Genomic DNA, 25,411 nt, shown 5'->3' on the forward strand with positions numbered 1-25,411 from the left:
AGGCCAAGGTGGGTGGATCACAAGGTCAAGAGATCAAGACTATCCTGGCCAACATGGTGAAACCCTGTCTCTACTAAAAACAAAAATTAGCTGGGCATGGCGGTACTCGCCTGTCGTCCCAGCTACTAGGAAGGCTAAGGCAGGAGAATCTATTGAACCCAGGAGGCGGAAGTTGCAGTGAGCTGAGATTGTGCCACTGCACTCCAGACTGGTAACAGAGGCTCTGTCTCAAAAAAAAATAAAAAATAGAGGTGGGGTCTCGCTGTGTTAGCCAGGCCAGTATTGAACACCTGGCCTCATGTTCCTCCCACCTGGCCTCCCAATGTGCTGAGGTTACAGGTGGGTTACAGGTGTGAGCCACTGTGCCCGGCTGTTTTCTATCCTGTTGATTCTAGCCATCCGGTGAGTGTGAGGTAAAATCCCATTGTGGCTTTGATTTTACACTTTCTGGTGACCAGTGGTGTTGAATGTTTTCATGAGCTTTTTCCCCATGTGTGTATCTTGTGACTTCTGGCTTTTAAATTCAGGTGTTATAAACGAAGGGAAGCACATTCATTTCCAAGTGTTATCTTCTCTATGTTCTTTTATTGTCTGGAAGAAACTGGTGCTTTTCTTTAGGGCCCATCTCCAGATATCCACAGGGCAGAGCTGATTCTTCGATGCTGCTCAGATGTTAATAATAAGCAATATGTTCATTGTTGCCATCTTCAGGTTAATTAATAAAAACACTTTAAGAATTTTCTGGGCCGGGCGCGGTGGCTCACGCCTATAATCCCAGCACTGTGGGAGGCCAAGGCGGGTGGATCACGAGGTCATGATATCGAGACCATACTGGTCAACATGGTGAAACCCTGTCTCTACTGAAAATACGCAAAAAAAATTAGCTGGGCATGGTGGTGCACGCCTGTAGTCCCACCTACTCAGGAGGCTGAGGCAGGCGAATTGCTTGAACCCAGCAGACGGAGATTGCGGTGAGCCGAGATCGCACCCATTGCACTCCAGCCTGGGTAACAAGAGCAAAACTCCGTCTCAAAAAAAAAAAAAAAAATTTCCTGTTTCAATTTCCAGTATGTGAAATATCAACCGTTATAAACGCCCTCCAAAAACCTTGTTGGAATCCTCAATGAGTTTAGTTAACCAAACTGATGTGTTCTTCTGGGAAACGTTATTTCAGTAATTGTGTCTTCTGATGTGTGTTTAGAGAAGGAGCAAATCTTAGGTAACATTACACGAATGGAATTGATGAAAGAGTCTCGTTTGATGCGGGGTCATTTCTAAGTAAGCTAGCACGCGGAAGCTTTGAGTAGAACCCTCAGTTTTAATTGGTATACTTAAGCTTTTGCTTTTTTTGGTTTGTTTGTTTGCTTTTTGAGATAGAGTCACCCAGGCTGGAGTGCAGTGGTGCGATCTCGGCTCACTGCAACCCCTGCCTCTCGGGTTCAAGCAATTCTCCTGCCTCAGCCTCCCAAGTACCTGGGGCTATAGGTGCACACCACCACACCTGGCTAATTTTTACATTTTTAGTAGAGACAGGATTTCACCATGTTGGCCAGGCTGATCTTGAACTCCTGACATCCCAAAGCGCTGGGATTACAGACGTGAGCCGCCGCGCCTGGCAAGCTTTTGTTTCTTATGTGTGCCTGCCACAGAAAGGGCATCTCTGTGCATCTGTTATGGAATGTGCTCACTGCCGCTCCTGTGAGGAGGGCAAGCACTGCGTGTGGCAGGGGCATGGCACTGTGTGTGCAAGAACTCTGCCAAAGTGCTGTGTGTCACAGTTCACCACTGTCCGCCCTCCCCACATTATCTATGAAATGGAAGTTACTTTGGTTTCAAAAAGGAACATGCTGTTCTTTCTGAGTATTTGCCCGCAGCACATGAGGAATCCAGAAGTGATGCGTGCAGAGAACAAGCCCTGTCCCCATCCCATTCCCAGGGCGGCCGCTGCACCACACCCTCCCCCCAGCCCCCGAGGTCCGGAAGCCAGGCGAGGAGCCCAGGAAGCCTCTGGATCACGGCCCCCCTTTGGGACAGGTGCGGCCCCATTTTACAGCTCAGGTAACATCCCTTCATCTAAGAAATGCATTTTAAAAAACATTTCCCTAATTGTGTTGTGTTTTAATTACATAAACTTCAAAATACAATAAACACAATATAAGAAGCCTCCAATTTTCAGCATCCAAACATAGTTACCAGTAACATTTCAATGTGTTTTCTGCTGGTTTGGTTTTGTTTTGTTGACAAAGTCTTGCTCTGTTGCCCAGGCTGCAGTGCAGTGGTACGATCTTGGCTCACTGCAACCTCGGCCTCCTGGGTTAAAGGAATTCCCCTGCCTCAGCCTCCCAAGTAGCTGGGATTATAGGAATGTGCCACCACACCTGGCTAATTTTTGTATTTCTAGTAGAGGCGGGGGTTGCCATGTTGGGCAGGCTGGCCTCAAACTCCTGACCTCAAGTGATCTGCCCACCTTGGCCTCCCAAAGTGCTGTGATTACAGGTGTGAGCCACCGCACCCAGCCTCTGCTGTTTTTTTGTTTGTTGTTTGTGTTCTGAGACAGAGTTTTGAAAAGTCAGGCAGTGTTTTGTAGACTGTGGATCTGTCTGATACTGCAGCCTTGAGAAATTCAGCTTCTGCATTTATTTTGGGGTTTTCTACACAGTTTCAATGAGTTGTCTGTTCCTAAACTGGTACTATACTTCTTTGAATACTGTGGCTTTGTAACATATTTTAATATCTGTTAGAGCAAGCTTGACCTTGTATCTGTTCCTTTACAAAATTTTCTTGGCTGTTCTTTCTTTTTTATTTATTTATTGAGATGGAATCTTGCTCTGTCACCCATGACTGAAGTGCAGTGGCACAATCTCAGCTTACTGCAACCTCCACCTCCCAGGTTCAAATGATTCTCTTGCCTCAGCCTCCCAAGTAGTTGGGAGTACAGATGCCCGCCACCACTCCTGGCTAATTTTTGTATTTTTAGTAGAGACAGGGTTTCCCCATGTAGGCCAGGCTGGCCTCGAACTCCTGACCTCAAGTGATCTGTCTGCCTTGGCCTCCCAAAGTGCTGGGATTATAGGCATGAGCCACTGGACCCAGCCCCTCATTAGTTCCATATTGGATTTTTTTTTCCTTATTGGATTTATTTGAAAATCCACATAAGTCACCTCCAACTGTAGATGCCTTTCTGCACATGTGCTTCATGTTATGTTTTGGCTTAGATCCATGTTGACAATGTAGCTTTAGTTCAGCCTTTGGCACACTTTTCTCATAAAGAGCCAGAGACACCTGGGCAACATAGCAAGACCTTTTCTCTACAAAAAAATTACGGCTGGGTGCGGTGGCTCACACTTGTAATCCAGCACTTTGGGAGGCCGAGGCAGGTGAATCATGAGGTCAGGAGATGGAGACCATCTTGGCCAACATGGTGAAACCCTGTCTCTACTAAAATACAAAAAATTAGCTGGGCGTGGAAGCATACTCCTATAGTCCTAGCTACTCGGGAGGCTGAGGCAGGAGAATCACTTGCACCTAGGAGGCGGAGGTTGCAGTGACCTGAGATCGTGCCACTGCACTCCAGCCTGGTGACAGAGCAAAACTCTGTTTCAAGAAAAATAATTTAAAAATTAGGCCGGGCGCAGGGGCTCATGCCTGTAATCCCCCAAGGCAAGTGGATCACGAGGTCAGGAGATGGAGGCCATCCTGGCCAACATGGTGAAACCCCGTCTCTACAAAACTACAAAAACATTAGCCAGGCATGGTGGTACGTGCCTGTAATCCCAGCTACTCAGGTGGTTGAGGCAGGGGAATTGCTTGAACCCGGGATGCAGAGGCTGCAGTGAGCTGAGATTATGCCACTGCACTCTAGCCTGGCGAGAGCAAAACTCTGCCTCAAAAAAAAAAAAAAAAAATTACAAAATTAGCCAGGTGTGGTGTGTGCCTGTAGTTTCAGCTCCAGGGGAGGATGAGGTGGGAGGATCTTTTGAGCCCAGGAGTTCGAGGCTATAGTGAGCTGCCATGGCGCCACTGCACTCCAGCCTGGATGATAGAGTAAGATCCTGTCTCAAATATATAAAATTTAAAACAAAGGCCGGGTGTGGTGGCTCACACCATAATCCCAGCACTTTGGGAGGCCAAGACAGGTAGATCACTGGAGGTCAGGAGTTCAAGACCAGCTTGGCCAACACGGTGAAACCCCATCTCTACCAAAGTACAAAAATCAGCCAGATGTGGTGGCGTGTGCCTGTAGTCCCAGCTGCTCAGGAGGCTGAGGGAGGAGAATCACTTGAACCTGGCAGGGGAGGCTGCAGTGAGCTGAGATCGTACCACTGCTCTCCAGCCTGGTGACAGAGCAAGACTCCATTAAAAAAAAAGTGAAAAGCTATTTTTAGCTCATAGGCTGTATAGAAAAAGGTGTTTGGCTGGATGTGGCAGGACTGTTGGCTGACACCTGCCTGAATCACACTTCCTACAGCTTGAGTAGATCTTGCCTGTTCTGCGTTGTGTACATTGCTGTTTAGACCTCGACTTTTCTCCAGTTTACTAAATACTTTATTAAACCTTATTAACCTCTGTCAGACTATAAAACTATCATGTTCATTACATCTCATGAAATAGCTCTTGTTTTGGAGACAGCCTTACTCTGTTGCCCAGGCTGGAGTGCAGTGGTGTGATCTCAGCTCACTGCAACCTCTGCTCCAGGGCTCAAGCAATTCTTCAACCTCAGCCTCCCAAGTAGTTGGAATTACAGGCACCCACCACCACACCCACCCAGGCTGGTCTGAAACTCCTGACCTCAGGTGATCTGCCCGCCTTGGCCTCCCAAAGTGCTGGGATTATAGGCTTGAGCCATTTTTCCCAGCCTTATTTTTTGTATTTTTTTGTAGAGAGAGGATTTTGCCATGTTGCCCAGGCTGGCTTTGAATTCCTGACCTCAAGTGATCTACCCACCTCAGCTTCTCAAAATGCTAGGATTACAGGCCTGAGCCACCACACCTGGCCCACATTTTTTTGGAGCCACCTCGCCTGGCCAATTTATTTTTCTTTTAAAAAAATGTGGGGCTGGGCGCGGTGGCTCAAGCCTATAATCCCAGCACTTTGGGAGGCCGAGGCGGGTGGATCACGAGGTCAAGAGATCGAGACCATCCAGGTCAACATGGTGAAACCCTGTCTCTACTAAAAATACAAAAAATTAGCTGGGCATGGTGGCATGTGCCTGTAATCCCAGCTACTCAGGAGGCTGAGGCAGGAGAATTGCCTGAACCCAGGAGGCGGAGGTTGCGGTGAGCCGAGATCGCGCCATTGCACTCCAGCCTGGGTAACGAGCGAAACTCCATCTCAAAAAAAAAAAAAAAAAAAATGTGGGCCAGGTGCAGTGGCTCACGCCGGTAATCCCAGCACTTCGTGAGGCCAAGGCGGGCGGATCACCTGAGGTCAGGAGTTCAAGACCAGCCTGGCTAATATGGTGAAACCTCATCTCTACTAAAAATACAAGAAATTAGCTGGGCATGTTAACACACGCCTGTAATCCCAGCTACTTAGGAGACTGAGGCAGGAGAATCGCTTGAAGCTGGGAAGTGGAGGTTGCAGTGAGCCAAGATCACACCATTGTACTCCAGCTTGGGCAGCAAGAGTGAAACTTTGTCTCAAAGAAAAACAAATTTTTTGAGACAGGGTCTCTCTCTGCCGCCCAGGCTGGAGTGCCATGGTGCCATCACAGCTTACTGCAGCCTCAACCTCCCTGGCTCATATTATCCTCCCACCTCAGCTTCCCTGGTAGCTGGGACCACAGGTGTGTGCCACCACACTTGTCCAATTTTTTTTTTTTTTTGAGACGGAGTCTCGCTCTGTCACCCAGATTGGAATGCAATGGCAGGATCTCGGCTCACTGCAACCTCCACCTCCCAGGTTCAAGCAATTCTCCTGCCTCAGCCTCCTGAGCAGCTGGAACTACAGGCACGTGCCACCACACCCAGCTAACTTTTGTATTTTTAGTAGCGTTGGGATTTCACCATATTGGCCAGGCTGGTCTGGAACTCTTGACCTTGTGATCCACTCATCTTAGCCTCCCAAAGTGCTGGGATTACAGGTGTGAGCCACCGTGCCCGGCACTTGTCTAATTTAAAAAAATTTTTGTACATAGGGGTTTCCCTGTGTTGCTCAGGCTGATACTGAACTCCTGGACTCAAGGGGTTCTTCCACCTCAGCCTTCCCAAGTGCTGGGATTACAGGTGTGAGCTACTGTGCCCAGCCTAATTTTTTATTTGAGACATAGTCTTGCTCTATTGCCAGGGCTGGAGTGCAGTAGTGTGATCCAGGCTCACTGTAGCCTAGAACTCTGGGCTCAAGTGCCTCAGCTTCCCAAGGCATTCCTCTTTATTTCTAATAGTAAATGGTGCCATATGAGAAGAAATAGGAAACAAATACAGAAAGAACTCCATGGGCGCGGTGGCTCACGCCTATAATCCCAGCCCTTTGGGAGGCTGAGGCGGGCAGATCACGAGGTCAGGAGTTCGAGACCAGCCTGGCCACCATGGTGAAACCCTGTCTCTACTAAAAATACAAAAATTACCCGGGCGTGGTGGCGGGTGCCTGTAATCCCAGCTACTCAGAGGCTGAGGCAGGAGAATCGCTTGAACCCCAGGGGGTCGAGGTTGCAGTGAGCCGAGACTGTGTCACTGTGCCCCAGCCTCGGCGACAGAGCAAGACGCCGTCTCAAAAAAAAAAAGACAGGCCGGGCACGATGGCTCACGCCTGCAATCCAAGCACTTTGGAGGCCAAGGGGGGTGGATCACCTGAGGTCGGGAGTTCAAGACCAGCCTGACCTCGTCTTAAAAAAAAAAAAAAAAAGATAACCCTGTGAAAATAGGCAAAGAGTCTGATGAGAAAGCACCAGGGCGAAGCCCTGGGGGCAGCGAGCACCAGGCAGTGCCCTGTTCACTGGCACCAGCAACCTTAAATAGACCTCATGCGTGTACGTTCCTCGGCGAACAGGCAAACATCGGTGAACGTGGGCTGAGCTCAGCTCTGCACTCGTGGTGTGCTGGGAAGGGGCAGAGCTGGGCTGGTTCCACGGCCTCCTGAGGGCCATCCACTGCCCATGGCTCCATCCAGGTCTCACTGCTTTGAATTTTCCTTTCTGTTTTCTTCCACGTTCCCTTTCTGTGTTCTTAGGCACTGCTCCCTAGTATTCCCTTTTGGCTTCCTTTCCACAGTCTTCCCACCAGGAGGAGGGAGGCGTCAGGCGTGGGGCAGGCAGAGGTACCAGTGATGGGCTGAAGAAGCAGGATCAGCCAGGTCTTGGCACCGGGAACCATTAATGCCACCCTGGGCTGGGGGCTCTCACCCCAGGCAAGCGTGAAGGCTGCCCTGGCCTTGTTGAGGAGGCTCCTGGGAATGAGTGATTGGGGAAGCCTGCTCCACTTATCCTGTCTGGGGAACAGGTCCCTTCGGTCTGGGTTGTGACCAGATGACGTGAGACTAATACCAGAAATGTGGGAAGCCATTTCTTTCCAGTCTCGTGGGAAAAGTCACTGACATTCACCATCAGTGACGTGAATGCCGGAGTCCTCTCATTTAACTCCCCACGGCAGGACACCAAGAGCGCAGAGGATGAATGTCCTTCCAGACACCCAGGGAAGCAGCGGCCCGGCTCAGCACAGGTGGGCGGCGGACACAACGCCCTGCGAGGCCGGAAGGTGAGAACGGCAGTGCCCGTCCAGGTGTGGCGCTGTGGGGTGTGGCCGGCAGGGAAGCCGGGGACTGGGCGCTCTGGGCCTCTCAGAGGGGCCTTTGCGTTGTCACCAAGGCCTGTTCACAATGGCCAGGTGAGCTGCAGAGAGCTTGCTGGGTGGTCCCATGAGGGTGGTAAAGGTGTTGGGAGGGCCCGGGGCCCCTTAAGCGCATGGGGCCCATGCTGGCCCTTTCTTTCTGTGCCCCTCAGTACATCTGCCCTGCATTTCAGCCCCTGCCCATCGCAGCAGGGCAGCCTCTGCTCTAGACTTGTGTTGTCTAAGTGTTCAGACAAGCACTGAGATTTAGGCACTGCCCACACTCAGGGTTCCCAGCGCTGGGACTCACTCCGGATGCACCACTATCTGCAGCTGCCTCTCCTGGGTGGTCCTGGGAGCGTCTGCCTGGGCCTTTGAGCCAGGCCCACTGTCTCCTCACACTCCAGGGGAGTGGCTTGGGGGAGCCCTGTGGCTTCTGGGTTGGAGAGGAGTGACTTTCAAGACGATGTCTTTTCTAGACACAACACAGCGTTCACACGGTGACCTGTCAATCACCCCAGCAGAAAGAAGCCCGGTCTCCAAATCCACCCCAGGCTCAGGAGCACCCTGAAGAGCTCGTTCACCACTCGCACAGCTCCTCCTCCTTTGCCAGCGGCACCCTCCAGGACACGTGGAGGTTGCTAGACCTGGGATCCAGCCCCTCTGGCCTCACCTCCCATGGTGACTCAGCTCCAGGTAGGAGACTGCCCTCCCCAGGAGCTGCCCGTGGCTGGTAGCAGGGGGGGGGGCCACCCTCTCCGAGGGGCATGTGCAGAGTCAGCGCCTGCCTGCTTCCCACACCCTGAAATCCCTGCACTTTGGCTGAGTAATGTGTGGAGGCTCCTTACCTCTCATTCAGCACCTGACGGTTTCCCGGGTGTTGGTGCAAAGCCCTGAAGGGCAGAAACCGTGCCTCATAACGCAGCCCCGTACACCCGCGTGCACACTGCGTACCTGACTGGGAATGGAACCCAGGTGAGACGTGCAGGTGTTGGTGCACTTTAGACGGCCCTGTTCCCAGGGGAGAGCCAGGCCAACCCCAGTGGTGCTCAGCCTCTCGGGCCAGACAAGCGTTAGTCACATCCTCATCCCGTCCTGCCCTGCTGCGCGGATGACGATGCCCTGAGACTCTTCTCTGTACTTAAGTCACAGGCCTGGCAAACTCAGTGGGTTACAGTGGCAGCGCCTGCTGGCGGTCTCAGGAAGTTTTCAGGAAAATCTATCTGAAGGGTGTACCTTGGGGAGACTGCATGGGACCATGATGTAGTGAGAAGCGTGGAGAGAAGACGCTGCTTTGAGGCGGCTGGAGACATGGGCCGTGCGATGCGATCGGGGAACACGGGTCCGTCCTGTGTTCCTGTTTAGAGGGCGTTCCCTTCCTACCTTAGACCTTCCGTCATTCATTTAACCATTCTTTCCTTCGTGTGCCTTTTAGGCTATTACAAATAATGTTAGAGTGGCGGCCTTGCACACATGCCGCAGAGCGTGTGTGAAAATCCGCGTGTGGGTGCCCACGGGGGCTCGTCTAGTCAGGACCGCGTGCACGCCACGTGGCGGACGGCGTCTCAGCCTCCGCTGCCCGCCCAGTGGCTGCTCCCAGCAGCAGTGAATGAGGAGAGTCACCTGTGGCAGACGGAACTTTCCTGGTGCCCGCGGGGTTGGAGTGAGCGCTTCTGTCGGGAGCTTGTGCATCTTCACGTGGGTTTCGAGACACTTTTTCCTGTTCTTCAGTTCTTTGCCCGTTTGTACATAGGGTTGTTGTCTGTCTCACTGATCTGTAGCAGCTCATTACACGTAATACAAATGAGACCTTTTCTGTGGCGACAGTTCAAATGTTTTCTCCCAGTTCTTCATGTTTTTAAATTTTTCTTACGGTGTTTTTTTATGGTCATATTTTTATTTTTATGTCATTTAGTGTTCTTGTTTTTTATCTTTTCTGGGTTTTATGACATCTTTGGCTACCCCAGGCTTATTCTCTTGTTTCTTCTGATTCTGCTCTGCTTTCATTTTTGTGTGATTAACCCTGTGATCCTTTTAGAATTTATCATGGTGTATGTTACAAAGTAGGAACCACTTCTGGTTTTTTGTTTTGTTTTGTTTGGTTTGGTTTTTTTTGAGGTGAAGTTTCACTCTTTTTGCCCAGGCTGGGGTGAAGTAGTGCCATCTTAGCTCACTGCGACCTCCACCTCCTGGGTTCCAGTGATTTTCTCGCCTCAGCCTCCCGACTAGCTGGGATTGCAGGTACCCACCACCACACCCAGATAATTTTTGTACTTTTAGTAGAGATGGGGTTTCCCCATGTTGGCCAGGCTGGTCTTGAACTGCTGACCTCAGGTGTGCCTCAGCCCCCCAAAGTGCTGAGATTGCAAGCGTGAGCCACCATGCCCAGCCAGAACCACTTCTTATTAACCCCTGATGGCTCCGGAGATGCCCCAACCCCAGCTTTCGGTGGCTCATGCTTTCCGGATTATTCGAACTGCTGCCTTGTTATGATGCTAAATGTTCCATGTGCAGTTGGGGCTGTATCTGGACTATTCGGGGCTGTATCTGGACTATTCGTTCAGCTGCTCTCTCAGTGTGTTCACAGGCAGTCCCGTTGGGTCTGAATCAGTATCACTTCCTGGTCCCTTTGCATGTCTGGCTGATGTAGGGTCTCCTCTTTACCCTTCTCTCTCAGAATTTTCTTGTATTGTATTTATATTTCATTTTTTCTTTCTTTTTAAATTTAGCAGAGAAAAGGCTGGGCATGGTGGCTCATGCCTGTAATCCCAGCACTTTGGGAGGCTGAGGCAGGTAGATCAGTTGAGGTCAGGAATTTAAGACCAGCCTGGCCAACATGGAGAAACCTTGTCTCTACCAAAAATACAAAACTTTGCTGGGCCTGGTGGTGTGTGCCTGTAATCCCAGCTACTTGGGAGGCTGAGGCATGAGAATCGCTTGAACCTGGGAGGTAGAGGTTGCAGGGAGCTGAGATTGCACCATCGCACTCTGGTCTGGGTGATGGAATGAGACTCTGCCTCAAAAAAAACTCATAGAGATGGGGTCTCCCTGTGTTGCCCAGGCTGATCTCAAATTTCTGGTCTCAAGCGATCCTCCCGTCTCAGCCTCCCAAAGTGCTGGGATTGCAGGCACGGCCACCATAATTTTTAGACTCAGCTTGTCTGAGCCTGGTACTCCAGCCCCTCCTCACAAATGCCATTGTAAGTGTTCTTAGGATTGGCGCAGCTTCCCTTCTGCCTTAGGAAAGAATGGGCTTGCGCCACAGGCTTCTGTTCCCCGTGTGCTCAGGGCTGTGATGTGTTTACCTCTGTCTTCCACGCAGCCGCGTCCTGATGTCTTCCTGGCCCTCCCACCCGCACTCCGTAGCTCTCCTTTGTGCTTAGGATTCTTAGGGCACTGCCTCCTTGAGTTTTTAACTCACAGCAAAACGTTTCGTTGGAATTTTCATCAACTGTGGGAAGTTCTCCTGGAGACAGCTCGTGCTCTTTCGTTTGCTCGTTTCCTTTCTACTTTCCTCTTGGAGCACTTTTGTTTCTTGGTTCCCCCCTCATCTTTTTTTTTTAATTTATCTTTTTAGAGGCAGTGTCTCACTCTGTCACCCAGGCTGAAGTGTGGTGCCGCGATCTCAGCTCTCTGCAGCCTCGACCTCGAGGCTCAAGCAGTCCTCCCACCTCAGCCTCCCAAGTAGCAGGGACCACAGGCACATGCCACCACGCTCAGCTAAGATGTTTTTAGTTTTTTGTAGAGACAAGGTCTCGCTATGCTGCCCAGGCTGGTCTCAAACTCCTGGGCTCAAGTGATCCTCTCACCTTACCCTCCCGAAGCGCTGGGATTACAGGCATGAGCCACTGTGCACAGCCTCATCTTTAAAACAGGTGAATTTTTACTTGACTAGCTATTTGAAAAAGTTTATATGGAAAATGAAGCCAGAGCTATTTTCCAATCCAGCAGAGTTTCGTTGTTGATTTTAGCTTTAAATACAAGTCTGTGCCTATCAGGGTTTTCACACAGTACAGCTTCCCTCTTCCTTTTCCTAAAGATCCTGCATTTTACAAATAAGGCCTGTTCTGTTCCTGGTTCACTCCCTCTCCCCTCTTCCAGGAACTAAACAAGGCCAGGGAAGCACTCGCTGCCAGCCCATGTTCCTGCTTCAGAAACAAGGAATTAGGTCCGACCCTCAGGGCGTGACCCTCACCTTGAGAAATGCCCTCGCCCTCGCTTGCTGGCGTCTGTAACAGGCATCTCTGTGTGCCCTTCACACAGCTCTTGCTCAATTCCTGTGGCCTTTGGGAGTCCCCCCCCCATTTCTAGCTCTTAGTTTTAATGAAAATGAAGTTTGCATTTTTGCCTTTATCTTTTTTTTTTTTGCTTTTGGTTGGTAGTGGAGGAATGCTAACTTCGTGATGCCTTCTTCAGGTCTGAAATCTGTCTTGTTTCCTGGTCAGTGCAGCCAAAGAAATGCGTCTTCCTCCAAGCGCTGCTTTGCTTTAACCCTGTCTCGTAAATCTCAACATCCTCGTGTGTCCCTCATCTTTCCCTTGTAGGACTTACAATTCAACTCATTTTGCTTTCACTTACATGGAATTTTTCCTTAAGTTTCTGCATTCGTGGAATTTTTTTTTTTTTTTTTGTCTGTTACGGATTTCTAACATTTTTACATTCTGGTCAGAGAATTAAATTACCCTGATGTTAATTCTTCTGAGAGGGAAATATCAGTTCTTAAACTATGATTATCGACTTATCTGTTTTTGTCAACTGTTGTTTTATGTGTTTGAGGTGCGTTGTTAGGTGCATATAGGTTTAGTTTTTTTGCATTCTTGATCTTTTCCTCCCATTACCAGCATATAAGATCCCTATAACCCTTCATGTTGTGTTTCACCAAAAAACCAATTTTGTCTGACATTAAGATTGCTCTAGGCCAGGCACGGTGGCTCACACCTATAATTGCAGCACTTTGGGAGGCTAAAGTGGGAGTATCACTTGAACCCAGGGGCTCCAGACCAGCCTGGGCAATTTAGTGAGGCATTGTCTCAAAAAGACAAAAAAAAAAGGGCTGGGTGAGGTGGCTGACACCTGTAATCCCAGCACTTTGCGAGACTGTGGCAGGAGGAGTTATAGGCTGCAGTGAGCTGTGATTGAACACTGCACTCCAGCCTGGGTGAGAGCAAGACCCTGTCTCTACAAAAAAAATTATAGGGGCCGGGCGCGGTGGCTCATACCTGTAATCCCAGCACTTTGAGAGGCCAATGTGGGTGGATCACGAGGTCGGGAGATCGAGACCATCCTGGTCAACATGGTGAAACCCCGTCTCTACTAAAAATGCAAAAAATTAGCTGGGCATGGTGGCATGTGCCTGTAATCCCAGCTACTCGGGAGGCTGAGGCAGGAGAATTGCCTGAACCCAGGAGGCGGAGGTTGCGGTAAGCCGAGATCGCGCCATTGCACTCCAGCCTGGGTAACAAGAGTGAAACTCCTTCTCAAAAAAAAAAATTATAACGAGGGAAAGAATAGTCAAATTGCACAGTGGAATGCTGCAAGTCGGTCCAGTTAGGTCAGGACAGAGAAGCAAGGTGAAGGTCACTGGTAGTCTTAAGTGTGGTCTCAGTGGAGTGGTGGAATTGTCAATTCAGTCCTTCCTAGGAGGAGAGAATGGGATGGACAATGTATCCAAGAAACTTTGCTCAGAAAAGCAGCAGTGAAAAGAGCTCGTATTTGGGGAAGATGTGGAGTCAAGAGGGGAGGCTCACAAGCTGCTTTGTAAACCCTGCCAGTAGGCAGTGGGAAAGTGGGATGACTCGGGAGAGAATTCCTGGAGGAGGCAGGCGATGGGGCTCGGTGCCTGTGTACAGGGTTGGCTTTTGACAGGACAGAGGCAGAGGTGGCCTCCAAAGCCAGGAGGTTGATGATAGCCAGCGCTCTGCACTTGCCCTGCCTGCAAGCTGACAAAGCCCGGCAGGAGACAGGAGGCTTCTGGGTCGGAGACCAAGGGCTCTGTCCACATAGCAGGTGGCTGGGCAGGCAGTGGCTGCAGGTGCACTGGGCGTGAGTCTGAGCTGAGGAACCCAGGCCTGGGGACCGAGTCCTAGAGTGCTCTACAAGCACCTGCCCTGGGCCTGAGGGAGATGCTCGCTCCGACTTCTGAGCTGCTTGCTTGACAGATGCCCTTGGAAAGGGTCTGCAGCAGCAGCCGGGGCAGCCTCTGCCACGAGGGAGTGCACAAGCCCCAGGGAGGCTGGCCCTGGCCCCAGCAGCTGGCCTGGTGGTGGGAGACCACAGGCTCTGAAGGAGGAGGGAGTGGTGTAGAAGGCTTGAGGAAGTAGGTTGTAAAATGGTGGGTTGGCGCCTCAGGAAGCAGACCTGACAGAGTGAAGACGGCCACTACGCTCTCCGTGAAAGCAGGAAGCTGGTGACTGCAGGAGTCACCTGGGCGGAGGCTGTGCTGCAGGAAGGAGCATTCCTGACCTGGCAGCACACATCCACTAAGGCTGAGCACGCCGGTGGCCCGGGAGGGAAGGTGGGGCTGGTGTAGTTGAGTTAAGATGCTTTTAGCTGCAAGTCACAGGGCAGAATATGAAAGCGACGTGAACTGGAGCTTCCCAGCCTTTATCTCCTCATGGTAACTGTGGAAGATGACACGCTTTGCTAGAATAAGGAGAGAACCAAGGGTCTGTATCCCGAGCACCCAAACGGTCTCAGCAGGGGGCCTGCATGGGGGCAGTGGCGGGGAGCCATGGCAGGACGCGCTGACCGAGGCACAGGAGCTCATCGGAGCCGGCAGTCCCAGGTAAACAGGCCTCAGGTGGCCCCTCTGGAATTCTCTTTTATCCTAATGGCTCTGCAATGGCTACAGATGCTCCCAACATCCCCTCAGAAGGCCAAAAAGTGGAGGGCCTCTCTCTCCTGCTTTTTCTTTTAATCAGAGAGGAAGAAGCTGCCCAGAGCCCTCATCAGACCCTCTGTCCATTCCTGGCTGTGGAGGCCATGTTGCCTCCCTGTGACCTGGCTTCAGGAGACTATCTTACCAGAGTCTTAGTCTCTGAGCCCCATGAGTGACGCCACCTCCCTGAGAGCCTGCTGCCTGCAGCCCAGTGGCACTGGGGCCTCTTGCAGGAAAGCTGGGGAAGCACTGAGGGCCTCTGCAGGTGGAGGAGGTGGCCAGATGCAGGCCCCGCGTGCCCCTGCCTGCCTAGGCCGAGATGCGATAGCTGGTATCTATTCCTTCTTTATTATTTATTTTAGAGACAGGGTCTCACTATGTTGCACAGACTGGGCTGGAACTCCTGGCCTCAGCAATCCTCCTGTCCCAGACTCCTGAGTAGCTGGGATTACAGGCGGGAGCCACCATGCCTGGCAATGACTGGTATTTCTTAGCAGCAATTTTGCAATTAAAAAGCAAGCAAGAAAGATACATTTCAGCTTAAGTCTGTGGGGCTTTTGATTCACCCTGTGAAAGATTTAGGGAAAGAGGTAGGTGCTTAATGCAGTTGGGTTGTTGCGATGATCTGCAAAGTGTCTTGATGCTTTCCTTGTGTTTTGAATATTTGAGTGCGCTTAACTGAGTTATCTGTCTGATATTTTTACTTCGGGTAAGGATACTTTCCTTTGCCAGTGTACTTTCGGTGGCTCACACCTGTAATCCCAGCGCTTTGGGAGGCTGAGGTGGACGGACCACAAGGTCAGAGATCGAGACCATCCTGGCTAACACAGTAAAACCCCGACTCTACTAAAATACAAAAAAGCGGGGCGAGGTGGCACACACCTGTAGTCCCAGCTACTTGGGAGGCCGAGACAGGAGAACTACACACTGACACCAGGACGGAGCTCAGCTCCAGAGTCACTCCCTGACAAGCAGTCTGCAGGCTCCATTCTAGACATGGAGAGGAAGTTTCCGCCTCTTTTTTAGACATATTCGGTGCACTGTGGGTAACAGAGTGTGAGCACTGCACCTTCATGAGCAGAGTTTCAGGTAATAACGTTGCCAGACACAGTGGCTCAGCCTGTAAACACAGCACTTTGGGAGGCTGAGGTGGGCGGATCACTTGAGCCCAGGAGTTCAAGACCAACCTGAGCAACATAACGAGACCTTGTCTCTGCACAGTAATAATGATAATGATAATAATATGATACTGAAACAGTTAACAATTTAGTGGCATCTAAATTAATGACATGAACCACTATTGTAGGACGTGGTGTTTAGCCATGACGTCACACAGCTGTGCTGAACAGCCGCACTCCTCTTCGGCCTGAGACAGGACCCGAGCCACCCTCCTGCTCAGGCTCTGTGCACACCCCTTCTTTGCTGACCTGTCCAGACCCAGCAGTCACACCCCGTCCCAGGGCATGGCCACAGCCCAGCCTCTGAGGCCTGAACAGCTGCCTGGAGTTGGGGCTTCCCCACACACCCTGGATGCAGTTCTTTGGAGGTCCTACCTCCAAGGCTAGCCTCCTCTCTCACCTGCGTTTTTATGACAGCCTCAGACAGTTCTCCTGCACAGACTGATTGGGCTCAGCACATCCAACCTCATCTGCCTCCCTTCTTCCCCCAGCCACCTGCACTCCAGCTCCAGCCTGCCTGCACCTGTGGGTGATCCCCACCCCTGTGCACTTGCGGGCACCCCCACCCCATGCATCTGTGGGCGACCTCCACCCCTGTGCACTTGCGGGCACCCCATCTGCAGATCCAGCAGCACCTGCAGGCACCCCAACCCTGTGCACCTGCGGGTACCCCAACCCTGTGCACCTGTGGGCATCCCATCTGTGGATCCAGCAGCACCTGCGGGCACCCCAACCCTGTATGCCTGTGGGCACCCCCTGTGCACCTGTGGGCACCCCACCTGTAGACTCTGGAGCACTTGTGGGCACCCACACCTCTGTGCACCTGTGGGCACCCCACCTGCAGGCCCGACAGCACCTGCGGGCACCCTCCTTGTTTGCCCACCCCCTGCCTCCTTAAAGCCTGCACAGGAGCCCTGTCCCCTATCCAGCTTCCTTCCTCCCTGCACCAGCCCCCAGGCCATGCCATTTTTCTTCCCAATCTTGATTCCATCTGTCTGCTTCAGAATGTCTCTGAAGGCAGGGGCATGGCCCGTGATTCCTGTCCCCTCCATGTACAGGGAGATAACTGGAAGGAATGGGGACATGGGAGACCCCAAGTCTCCCAAATCCAGGAATCTCAGGAAAAGTTTGATAAACTAGGGAAACCACCACGCATTAGCCAAAAAAAAATGTGAGGCTTGAAAAAATAGATACTTCTAGATAGAAGTATTAAATATATAAAGGCAGCAGTTTTCTCCAGAGTTAAGTCATCTGTAGTGTCATTCTAATCAAAATACAGACATAATTTCTCACCACTCCTGCCCCCCATCCCCCTCCACCCTCCCTTCAGTGGAGCCTGTTAGATAAGAATGTGGTTGTTCTCCAGGAGCCAGGAAAAGAAAGAACCATTCAACAATTGGCAGGGTGGGAACACAGCTCACTCCTCTCCGATTCCTCTCACGGGGACCACACACTGCCAAGCATTCCAGGCCGAGGGAGGGGCTCCAAGGCAACCCACAAAAATACGCATAAGTAGAATGGAGTATTTACAAATGGCCGGAAGAGGGCTAACCTTAGATATGAATGAAGAAATCATGGATTTCCAAGGTAGTGAGTGTTTTTACCTGAAAAATAATCAAACCGGAAAGACAGTCTTCAGCAGCATGATAGGAGTCAGCCATACATAAAGAGTGAGTGGCACCCAGTGAGGACGCAGCCCTCCCTAAGGCAGTTCCAGAAAAGCACCCAGTCAGATGTCTGACCTCACACCCCCCCACCAAGAAGTACCTACTTCTGAAGTCAACCCCCTGTGGCAGACCTGCCTCCTCCTTCCTGGAAGGCACCTTATGGGTGTGCATCAAGCACCCCACATGTCCTTTCAGGAGCTGGTACAGGGACCAGCCACCCAAGAGTCTGTGCCGCATGTGTGAGCAGCTAAGCACCACAAGTTCCAGAACACCACGCTGGGGCAACGGGTGCTCCAAACCCCATCTCCGGGTGCGTGGGGCAGCCTGCGCTGATGAAACACCACAGCGGTACGTTCCTTCTCCCTCTTCCCTTCCTCCTGCCCAGTCCGCGGCACCCTTCCAGACTTGCCAGCCGCACTGTAAGGACAGAAGTGGTTTTTAAATACACGTGTTTATCTTCTTTTCTTTTCAGTTGCATATTAGGTGGGCAGCTTGCTTTTTTCTGTATGTCTGCAGTATTTTTCTGTGTCAGTACACACGAGCTGACAGATCTTTCCGGTAGTTTTGTGAGCCACTGCATCAGCTCACCTCCCTTTGTTATTTTGGACACTTGGACGTCCTGTCGTTTTTAGCTCTTAAGACAGTGAACGTCCTGTGCATGTGCCCTGCATGCTTGTGGAGGCTGCTGTTAGATCAGTATCTATCAGAGAAATAGCTGGGTCAAAGGTAGGGGAGTTTGAGTTCTGAGTGCTGTTACCCAATTGCCCCGGGGCGCTGGCCTGACTCCTGCTCCTGGCTGCAGGTGTGAGGTACCTTCCCTCACTCAGTACTTGTGAATTTAGCAAATGGTTTGGGTTCCCCACCCCCGCCCCAGAGGGAGTCTTGTTTGTCGCCCAGGCTGGAGTGTAATGGCACAATCTTGGCCCACTGTAACCTCCGTCTCCTGGTTCAAGCAATTCTCCTGCCTCAGCCTCCACAGTAGTTGGGACTACAGGCACACACCACCACACCTGGCTAATTTATTTTATCTTTAGTAAAGACTGGTTTCATTCACCATGTTAGCCAGGCTGGTCTCAAACTCCTGACCTCGTGATCCACCCACCTCGGCCCCCCAAAGTGCTGAGATTACAGGCATGAGCCAGCATGCCCAGCCTTTTGGGTTTTGTGTGTGTGTGTGTGTGTGTGTGGCCCATCTGATAAGTCAAAACTGATACTTCATTACTGGTTTTAATTTGCCTTTTTTCTTAGTCCATTTTCTTTCTTTCTTTTGAGATGGAGTCTCACTCTGTTGCCATGGCTGGAGTGCAGTGGCACAATCTTGGCTCACTGCAACCTCTGCCTCCCGGGTTCAAGCGATCCTCCTGCCTCAGCCTCCTGAGTAGCGGGGATTACAGGCGCCCGCCACCACACCTAGCTAATTTTTGTATTTTTAGTAGAGACAGAGTTTCACCATTTTGGCAGGCTGATCTTGAACTCCTGACCTCAAGTGATCCTCCCACCTTGGCCTCCCAAAGTGCTGGGATAACAGGCATGAGCCACTGTGCCCAGCCTTACTTTATTTTTTTTGAGACAAGGTCTCCCTCTGTATGTTGCCCAGGCTGGAGTGCAGTGGCACAATCACGGCTCACTAAAGTCTCGACATCCCAAGCTCAAGCCGTTCTGCTTCCTGAGCCTTCTGAGTAGCTGGGACCACTGGCATGCACCACCACACCTGGATAATTTTTTACATTTTGTAGACAGGATCTTGCCATGTTGCCCAGGCTGGTCTTGAACTCCCGGGCTCACACAATCCTCCCACTTCAGCCTCCCAAAGTGCTGGGATTACAGGAGTGAGCACCCGGCCTAATTTGCCGTGTTGTTGTTACTGTTGCTGACAGGATCTCACTCTGTTGCCCAGGCTGGAGTGCAGTGGTGCAGTCTCAGCTCCCTGCAGACTCTGCCTCCCAGGCTCAAGTGATCCTCTCACCTTCGCCTCCTGAGTAGCTGGGACTATAAGCATGTGCCACCAGCCTGGCTAATGTTTTTATTTTTTATTTGTAGAGATGGGGTTTCTCCCTGTTAGCCCAGGCTGGTCTCGAACTCCTGGGCTCAGGTGATCCACCTTGGCCTCCCAAAGTGCTGGGATTACAGGCGTGAACCGTTGCACCTGGCCCAATTTGCCATTTTTAAATAATGGATGAGATTGGTCATATATTTCCTGTCAGTTGGCAGAGCGGGGTGGTTCATGCCTGTAATCCTAGCACTTTGGGAGGCCAAGGCGGGCAAATCCTGAGATCAGGAGTTCTAGACCAGTCTGGCCAGCATGGTGAGACCCCATCTCTACTAAAAATGTGAAATTAGCTGGGCGTGGTAGTGCACGCCTGAAATCCCAGCTACTTGGGAGGCTGAGGCAGGAGAATCGCTTGTACCTGGGAGGCAGAGATCACAGTGAGCTGAGATCACGCCATTGTACTCCAGCCTGGGAGACAGAGCAAGATTCCGTCTCAAAAATAAATAAATAAATAAATCTCATTTTTCCTGTCAATTGGCCATCTTATGTGTGGTTTATATGTTGTTGACATTTTTGTCCTTTTCAAAGGGGACTAGGAAAGCTGGCAGCAAAACAGTAGGTGTTCGTTGTGACTTCAGAAAGTCAGAGACTCCAAGGGAGCAGGAGATTTTTGGAGAGGGCCCTGCTCTGGGGGGACCGGGACTGGAGGCCAGAGGTAGAGCTGTCGCCTGTTGTACAGACACATGCAATCCGAATGGTTCTGTTTGTTTTCCTGGAATCTTTGTTGCGTGCTTACCAAGTGCCAGACACTGTACCTGGTATTTCACCTGTACTCGGGTATTTAGGCTAATGCTCTACAGCTACTACAGAATGCAGAAACTGAGGCCCAGGGCCACACTGCCACAGAACCCTTAGCTGAGGGTCCCAAGGCCCAGCACTCACTCTACACGCTGGAGTTCTGGAAGGGACTCCTCTTATCAGAGCAGGGGGAGGGTCACGGTTGTCCTGGGGTCAGAGGAGATGCTGGGCGGGAGCTTCTGAGGAATGCAGCTGTGCCTGTGGGGGTGGGGAAGATGTGCACAGGGGAAGGGGGTGGGGCTGCCACGTGGGGCCTCACTGGGGCCGGGGCTCAGTGGGCCCTGAGCTAGCATTGACAGTGACAGCCCCTGGACTGCCCTGGGGGGAGTCAGAGACGCTCCCTGCCATGCACCCTCTGGGTGGGTAGGTGGTGAGTGATTTTGTTCTGGGGGGAGGCTCCCCTCCCTCCCACCCTCATTCCCTGTCCCACCCTCAAGCTGCAGAGGATGGTTTAGGAGCAAAAAGCGTTACCACTTTAAAGGGGCCCCCGTGTTAATGCTGGCTCTTTTTCTTTAAAATATTTGTTCTTTTGAAAATTATATTAGTTTCTCCACAGATTTTGAGATGTTTTCTTTAAAAAAAAAAGTTGCATAAGTGTGTGTGTGTGTGTGTGTGTGTGTGTGTGTGTGTGTGTATACATTTTTTTAAAGATGGGGTTTCACCATGTTGGTTAGGCTGGTCTTGAACTACCAACCTCAGGTGATCCACCCGCCTTGGCCTCCAAAGTGCTTGGATTACAGCGTGAGCCACTACGCCTGGCCAATATATATATTTTTTGAGACAGAGTCTCCCTCTGTCGCCTAGACTGGAGTGCAGTGGTGTGATCTCAGCTCACTGCAGCCTCCACCTCCCAGGTTCAAGTGATCCTTCTGCCTCAGCCTCCTGGGTAGCTGGGACCAGAGGTGTAAGCCACTATGCCCAGCTGATTTAAAAAAATGTCTTTTGTAGGGACAGGGTGTTACTATGTTGCCCAAGATAGTCCTGAACTCCTGGGTTCAAGCAGTCCTCCCATGTCAGCTTCCCTAAGTGCTAGATTATTTACAGGCATGAGCCACCATGCCTGGTCCATAAAATGTATATTAAGCCGGGCGTGGTGGCTCACGCCTGTAATCCAAGCACTTTGGAGGCCAAGGCGGGTGAATCACCTGAGGTCGGGAGTTCAAGACCAGCCTGACCAACATGGTGAAACCCCGTCTTAAAAAGAAAAAAAATGTATATTAAGGTTAAATAATCCTGTTAACTGCTAACTCAGTTTTCGCTTTGTTTTGTTTTGTTTGAGATGGAGTCTGCTCTGTCATCCAGGCTGAAGTGCAGTGGCACAGTCTTGGCTCACTGCAACCTCCGCTTCCCAGGTTAAAGTGATTCACCTGGTTCAGCCTCCCGAGTAGCTGGGACTACCGGCATGTGCCAGCACGCCCGGCTAATTTTTTGTATTTTTAGTCGAGACGGGGTTTCGCCAGGTTAGCTAGGATGGTCTCGATCTCCTGACCTCGTGATCCACCCGCCTCGGCCTCCCAAAGTGCTGGGATTACAGGCGTTGTCGTTGCTGTTGTTTGAGACAGTCTCGTTCCGTCGCCAGGCGCCAGGCTGGACTGCAGTGGTGCGATCTCGGCTCACTGCAACCTCCGCCTCCTGGGCTCAAGCAGTTCTCCTGCCTCAGCCTCTCGAGTAGCTGGGACTACAGGTGCCCACCACGCCCAGCTAACTTTTGTATTTTAAGTAGAGACGGAGTTTCACCATGTTGGCCAGGATGGTCTCGATCTCTTGACCTCATGATCCGCCCACCTCAACCTCCCAAAGTGCTAGGATTATAGGCATGAGCCACCTCGCCCCGCCCTTTTTAAAAAACCGTTTATAGAATTAGAGCATTTCTGGGCAGTTCTGTGTGTTGAAGACACCTTGTAGCTGGGCTTTTCTCATCTAAATATCCAGAGGGAGAGCAGGACAAAAGCAGTCTCCTCTTGCTAGACAGCCCGAAGGCTGGCAGGGCCTCCGCCGGAGATCACACGGGCGGGTGTGCCTGTGCCCTGCTCAGGCCCCAGTGGGCGCTGCAGACTGGGGCTCTTTGCTCGCATGCGGGCCAAGTGCAAAGCCACACAGCGGCCGCTGGTGGAGTCAGGGTCTGAATGCAAGCCCTGGATCCAATCCAGGCCAGAGCCGTCTCTGCAGAGGTCCCAGGCACCTGTGCACAGGGCGACTGCCAGCCTTATAGGGTGGGGACGTGGTGGCCCTGCGGGCGGGCTTGATATCCTGAGGCCGTGTCAATGCCACCCCAGGGCCACCCTCCATGGCAGTGTGGGGCCAACAAGCCTGTTTTCCCATGTTTCCCAGAGAGGCTGGAAGTCCTGTTCTTTTTATATAGAAAGTGTTTCCTTTGTAAACATCAGCAACTAAGTAAATCCAAACAAGGTGTGGGCCAAATCATGGCAGGCTTCTGACCCTCCAGCTGAGTCGTGTTTACAATTTTAGAGGTTTGGGGGGTTCCAGTGGGACCACACCTGGGGATGGGGTGGCTGGCTGCAGGTGAGTGCTTCTCCACTCCCGCACGTCGTGTCTGAGAAGACAGAAGATCAGGACACTCGAGCACCAGCCACTGTCCACCTAGTCATGGTGGCCCTGCAGCGGCTGCCAGTCTCTGCATCCAGGAGCCAGTGGGCACCTAGGACACACCCCCCCCCACCTGGCATCCTATGCTTTTGAGCTGAGACTATTCTGGGCCTTTCCAGAAAGAATGGTGGAACTCCGGAATGGCATTTCAGTGTGCTTGGCCTCTGCAGGACCAGCTGGGCTCTGAAGACATGTGAACGTGCCCGGAGCATTTGGCCTCAGTGGCGCTCATCTCAGGCCACCGCCCTCCCCCCACCGCAGCCAGAAGACCCCGTGCTGCCTCCGGCCCCCACCTCCACAGGCACTGCTTCTGTGACACCCAGGGCTTTTGCTCAGGAGAGCAGGTTGGGATGTCCCCGCTGTGAGTGGGTAAGGAGCTCCCTGTGACATGGTGAGAAAAGGCAAAAATCGCACCCGACGGGGACAGTGAAGAACAGTCTACAGCTCCTCTGTAAACACACAGGGAACATTACAGTCTGTTCTTCCATCTGTGGCCTCACTGCGTGTACTGACAAGAGAACGCCTCAGGGCCCAGGTAACCTGCACTAGGAGATGGACATCGGGCTCCCTGTGGCCAAGGGAGATGGACAGCCCAAGAGAGGCCTGCAAGACCACGCTGCCGGGCGGTGGGGTGGCCGTGGGCCTCCCGTTTGTTCTCTTCTTTATTCTCACTTTTGCCCAGCCCAGAGTGCAGTGGTGCAATCTGTGGCTTCAACTTCCCAGGCTCAAGCGATGCTCCTGCCTTGGCCACCTGAGTAGCCTCAACTACAGGTGCACATCACCATGCCTGGCTAATCTTTTTACTTTTTTTTTTTTTTTTTTGTAGAGACGAGGTCTCACTATGTCACCCAGGCTGCTCTTGAATACCCTGGCTCAAGTGAAAGCTCTGAGATGACAGTTGTGAACCCCGAGCCCAGCCTGGCATAGGGCCCCTCACCCAGACAGGAACCAGGAGGTGAGCTTGGTAAGGTGCACATGGGCTCCAGGAATGCAAGGGGGCAGCGAAATGGAGTCAGCCCCTCAGTGTGCAAAAACAACGCAGCACGTGCCTCACTGGCCACTGTCACAGTAGCCCTGCGGTGGGGTCAGGGCGGTCCTGCTGTCTGGGAAGGAAAGGACCTTCCTCTCTTGTTTCTCAACACCTGCCCCCATCCTCCTAGTCCCATTGCTGTAATCAGGACAAGCTGAGCCTGAGAGAGCAGGTCACACTGGTGACAGTTGATGAGGCTGGGTGCACAGCCCCACAGCACCTTGTCACTGCAGCTCCAGGAATCCAAGAACTAGTGCTCTGGCCACGGAGGGAGCATGGGGGTGTCCTGAATGGCACGGATGACCCCAGCCTCCTGCCCTCACTGACTGTCACAACCTGCAGCTTCTGAAGAAGGACAGGCAGCCTCAGAACTTTCTGAGAAATGGGTGGTCAAGTGGATGTTTGTTAGCTCTGTTCTCGGAATTGTAACGACGAAACCGTGACTGCCACTTAGGAAAGTCATTTGTGTTGAAGTAACTTTTAGAACAAAGTAAATACATTAAGAAATAACCAAATCAGCTTACTTGTGAGAGTATTCGTTCTAGGGCCACACGCTGGCCGGCACTTATGTCTCTGGCGTGGCTGTGGTTGTGAGGATCAGACTTTTTGTTGTTGTTCGTTTCTTGTTTTCTTTTTTTCTTATCTTTTTTTTTTTTAATTTCCACCCTTATACCTTGAAGGATCAGACTTTAATGCTCCTCCATAAACAACCAGAAAACTGGACAGAGTAGATGAAAGAACCGTTTGCAGACGTAGGACAGTTGGTCGAACAGAACTGTGACCCGGACAAGGCTGCCACGCTTGTGGGAAGGGGGACCAGCGAGGCGAGCCCTGGGGCCCTGAAAGCCGTTTCTGGGCTGCTGGTGCAGGGGAGCAGGGGCTGAGCAGAGTGGAGCACCCTCACTGAGCTGAGACTGCACTGGAGCCCGGGGAGACGGAAGGAGCCAGCATTTCAGGGCAGAATCCAGCAAGGAGGAGACTGCAGAAGAGAGCTCCAGAAATCTGCATGGGGTCCTAAGTCTGGACTGAGGTCCAGTCGTACCTGTGTAGGAGAAAACAGGGTTCTCCCAAGTCTGGACTGAGGGCCGGCCATACCTGTATGGGAGAAAACGGGGTTCTCCCGAGTCTGGACTGAGGGCCGGCCGCACCTGTATGGGAGAAAACGGGGTTCTCCCGAGTCTGGACTGAGGGCCGGCCGCACCTGTATGGGAGAAAACGGGGTTCTCCCGAGTCTGGACTGAGGGCCGGCCGCACCTATGTAGTAGAACACTCCACAAAGCCAGACAGGAGAAAGGAGCATGTGGTGAGCAGCTCCCAGAGTTCTCACCGGGCTGTGACATGCTCAAGCTGCAGCCGGGGTGACGGGTGCCTGGTGATCACTGTGGATGTTCAGTGCTGGGATTACAGGCGTGAGCTACCGTGCCTGTTTTGTTTCTTGAGA

At 51.8% G+C, this 25,411-nt stretch overlaps 1 protein-coding gene across 1 annotated transcript in view; it reads left to right on the forward strand.

Annotated features, from left to right (window-relative positions):
• Window positions 1-1,814: 1,814 nt before the first annotated feature.
• The window catches only part of LOC116525408 (coiled-coil domain-containing protein 57-like), a 32,433-nt gene continuing 8,836 nt past the window's right edge, over window positions 1,815-25,411 (forward strand). Inside the window, exons 1-4 of the mRNA XM_032241173.1 lie at window positions 1,815-1,820; window positions 1,906-2,058; window positions 7,587-7,691; window positions 8,243-8,459. Of these exons, the coding sequence (XP_032097064.1) occupies window positions 1,815-1,820; window positions 1,906-2,058; window positions 7,587-7,691; window positions 8,243-8,459 (481 nt within the window). The remainder of the gene's footprint in view (window positions 1,821-1,905; window positions 2,059-7,586; window positions 7,692-8,242; window positions 8,460-25,411) is intronic.

The sequence above is a fragment of the Sapajus apella genome, unplaced genomic scaffold (genome assembly GCF_009761245.1).
Source record: "Sapajus apella isolate SASKATOON/1434 unplaced genomic scaffold, GSC_monkey_1.0 scaffold48, whole genome shotgun sequence".
Classification (NCBI taxonomy): Eukaryota; Metazoa; Chordata; class Mammalia; order Primates; family Cebidae; genus Sapajus; species Sapajus apella.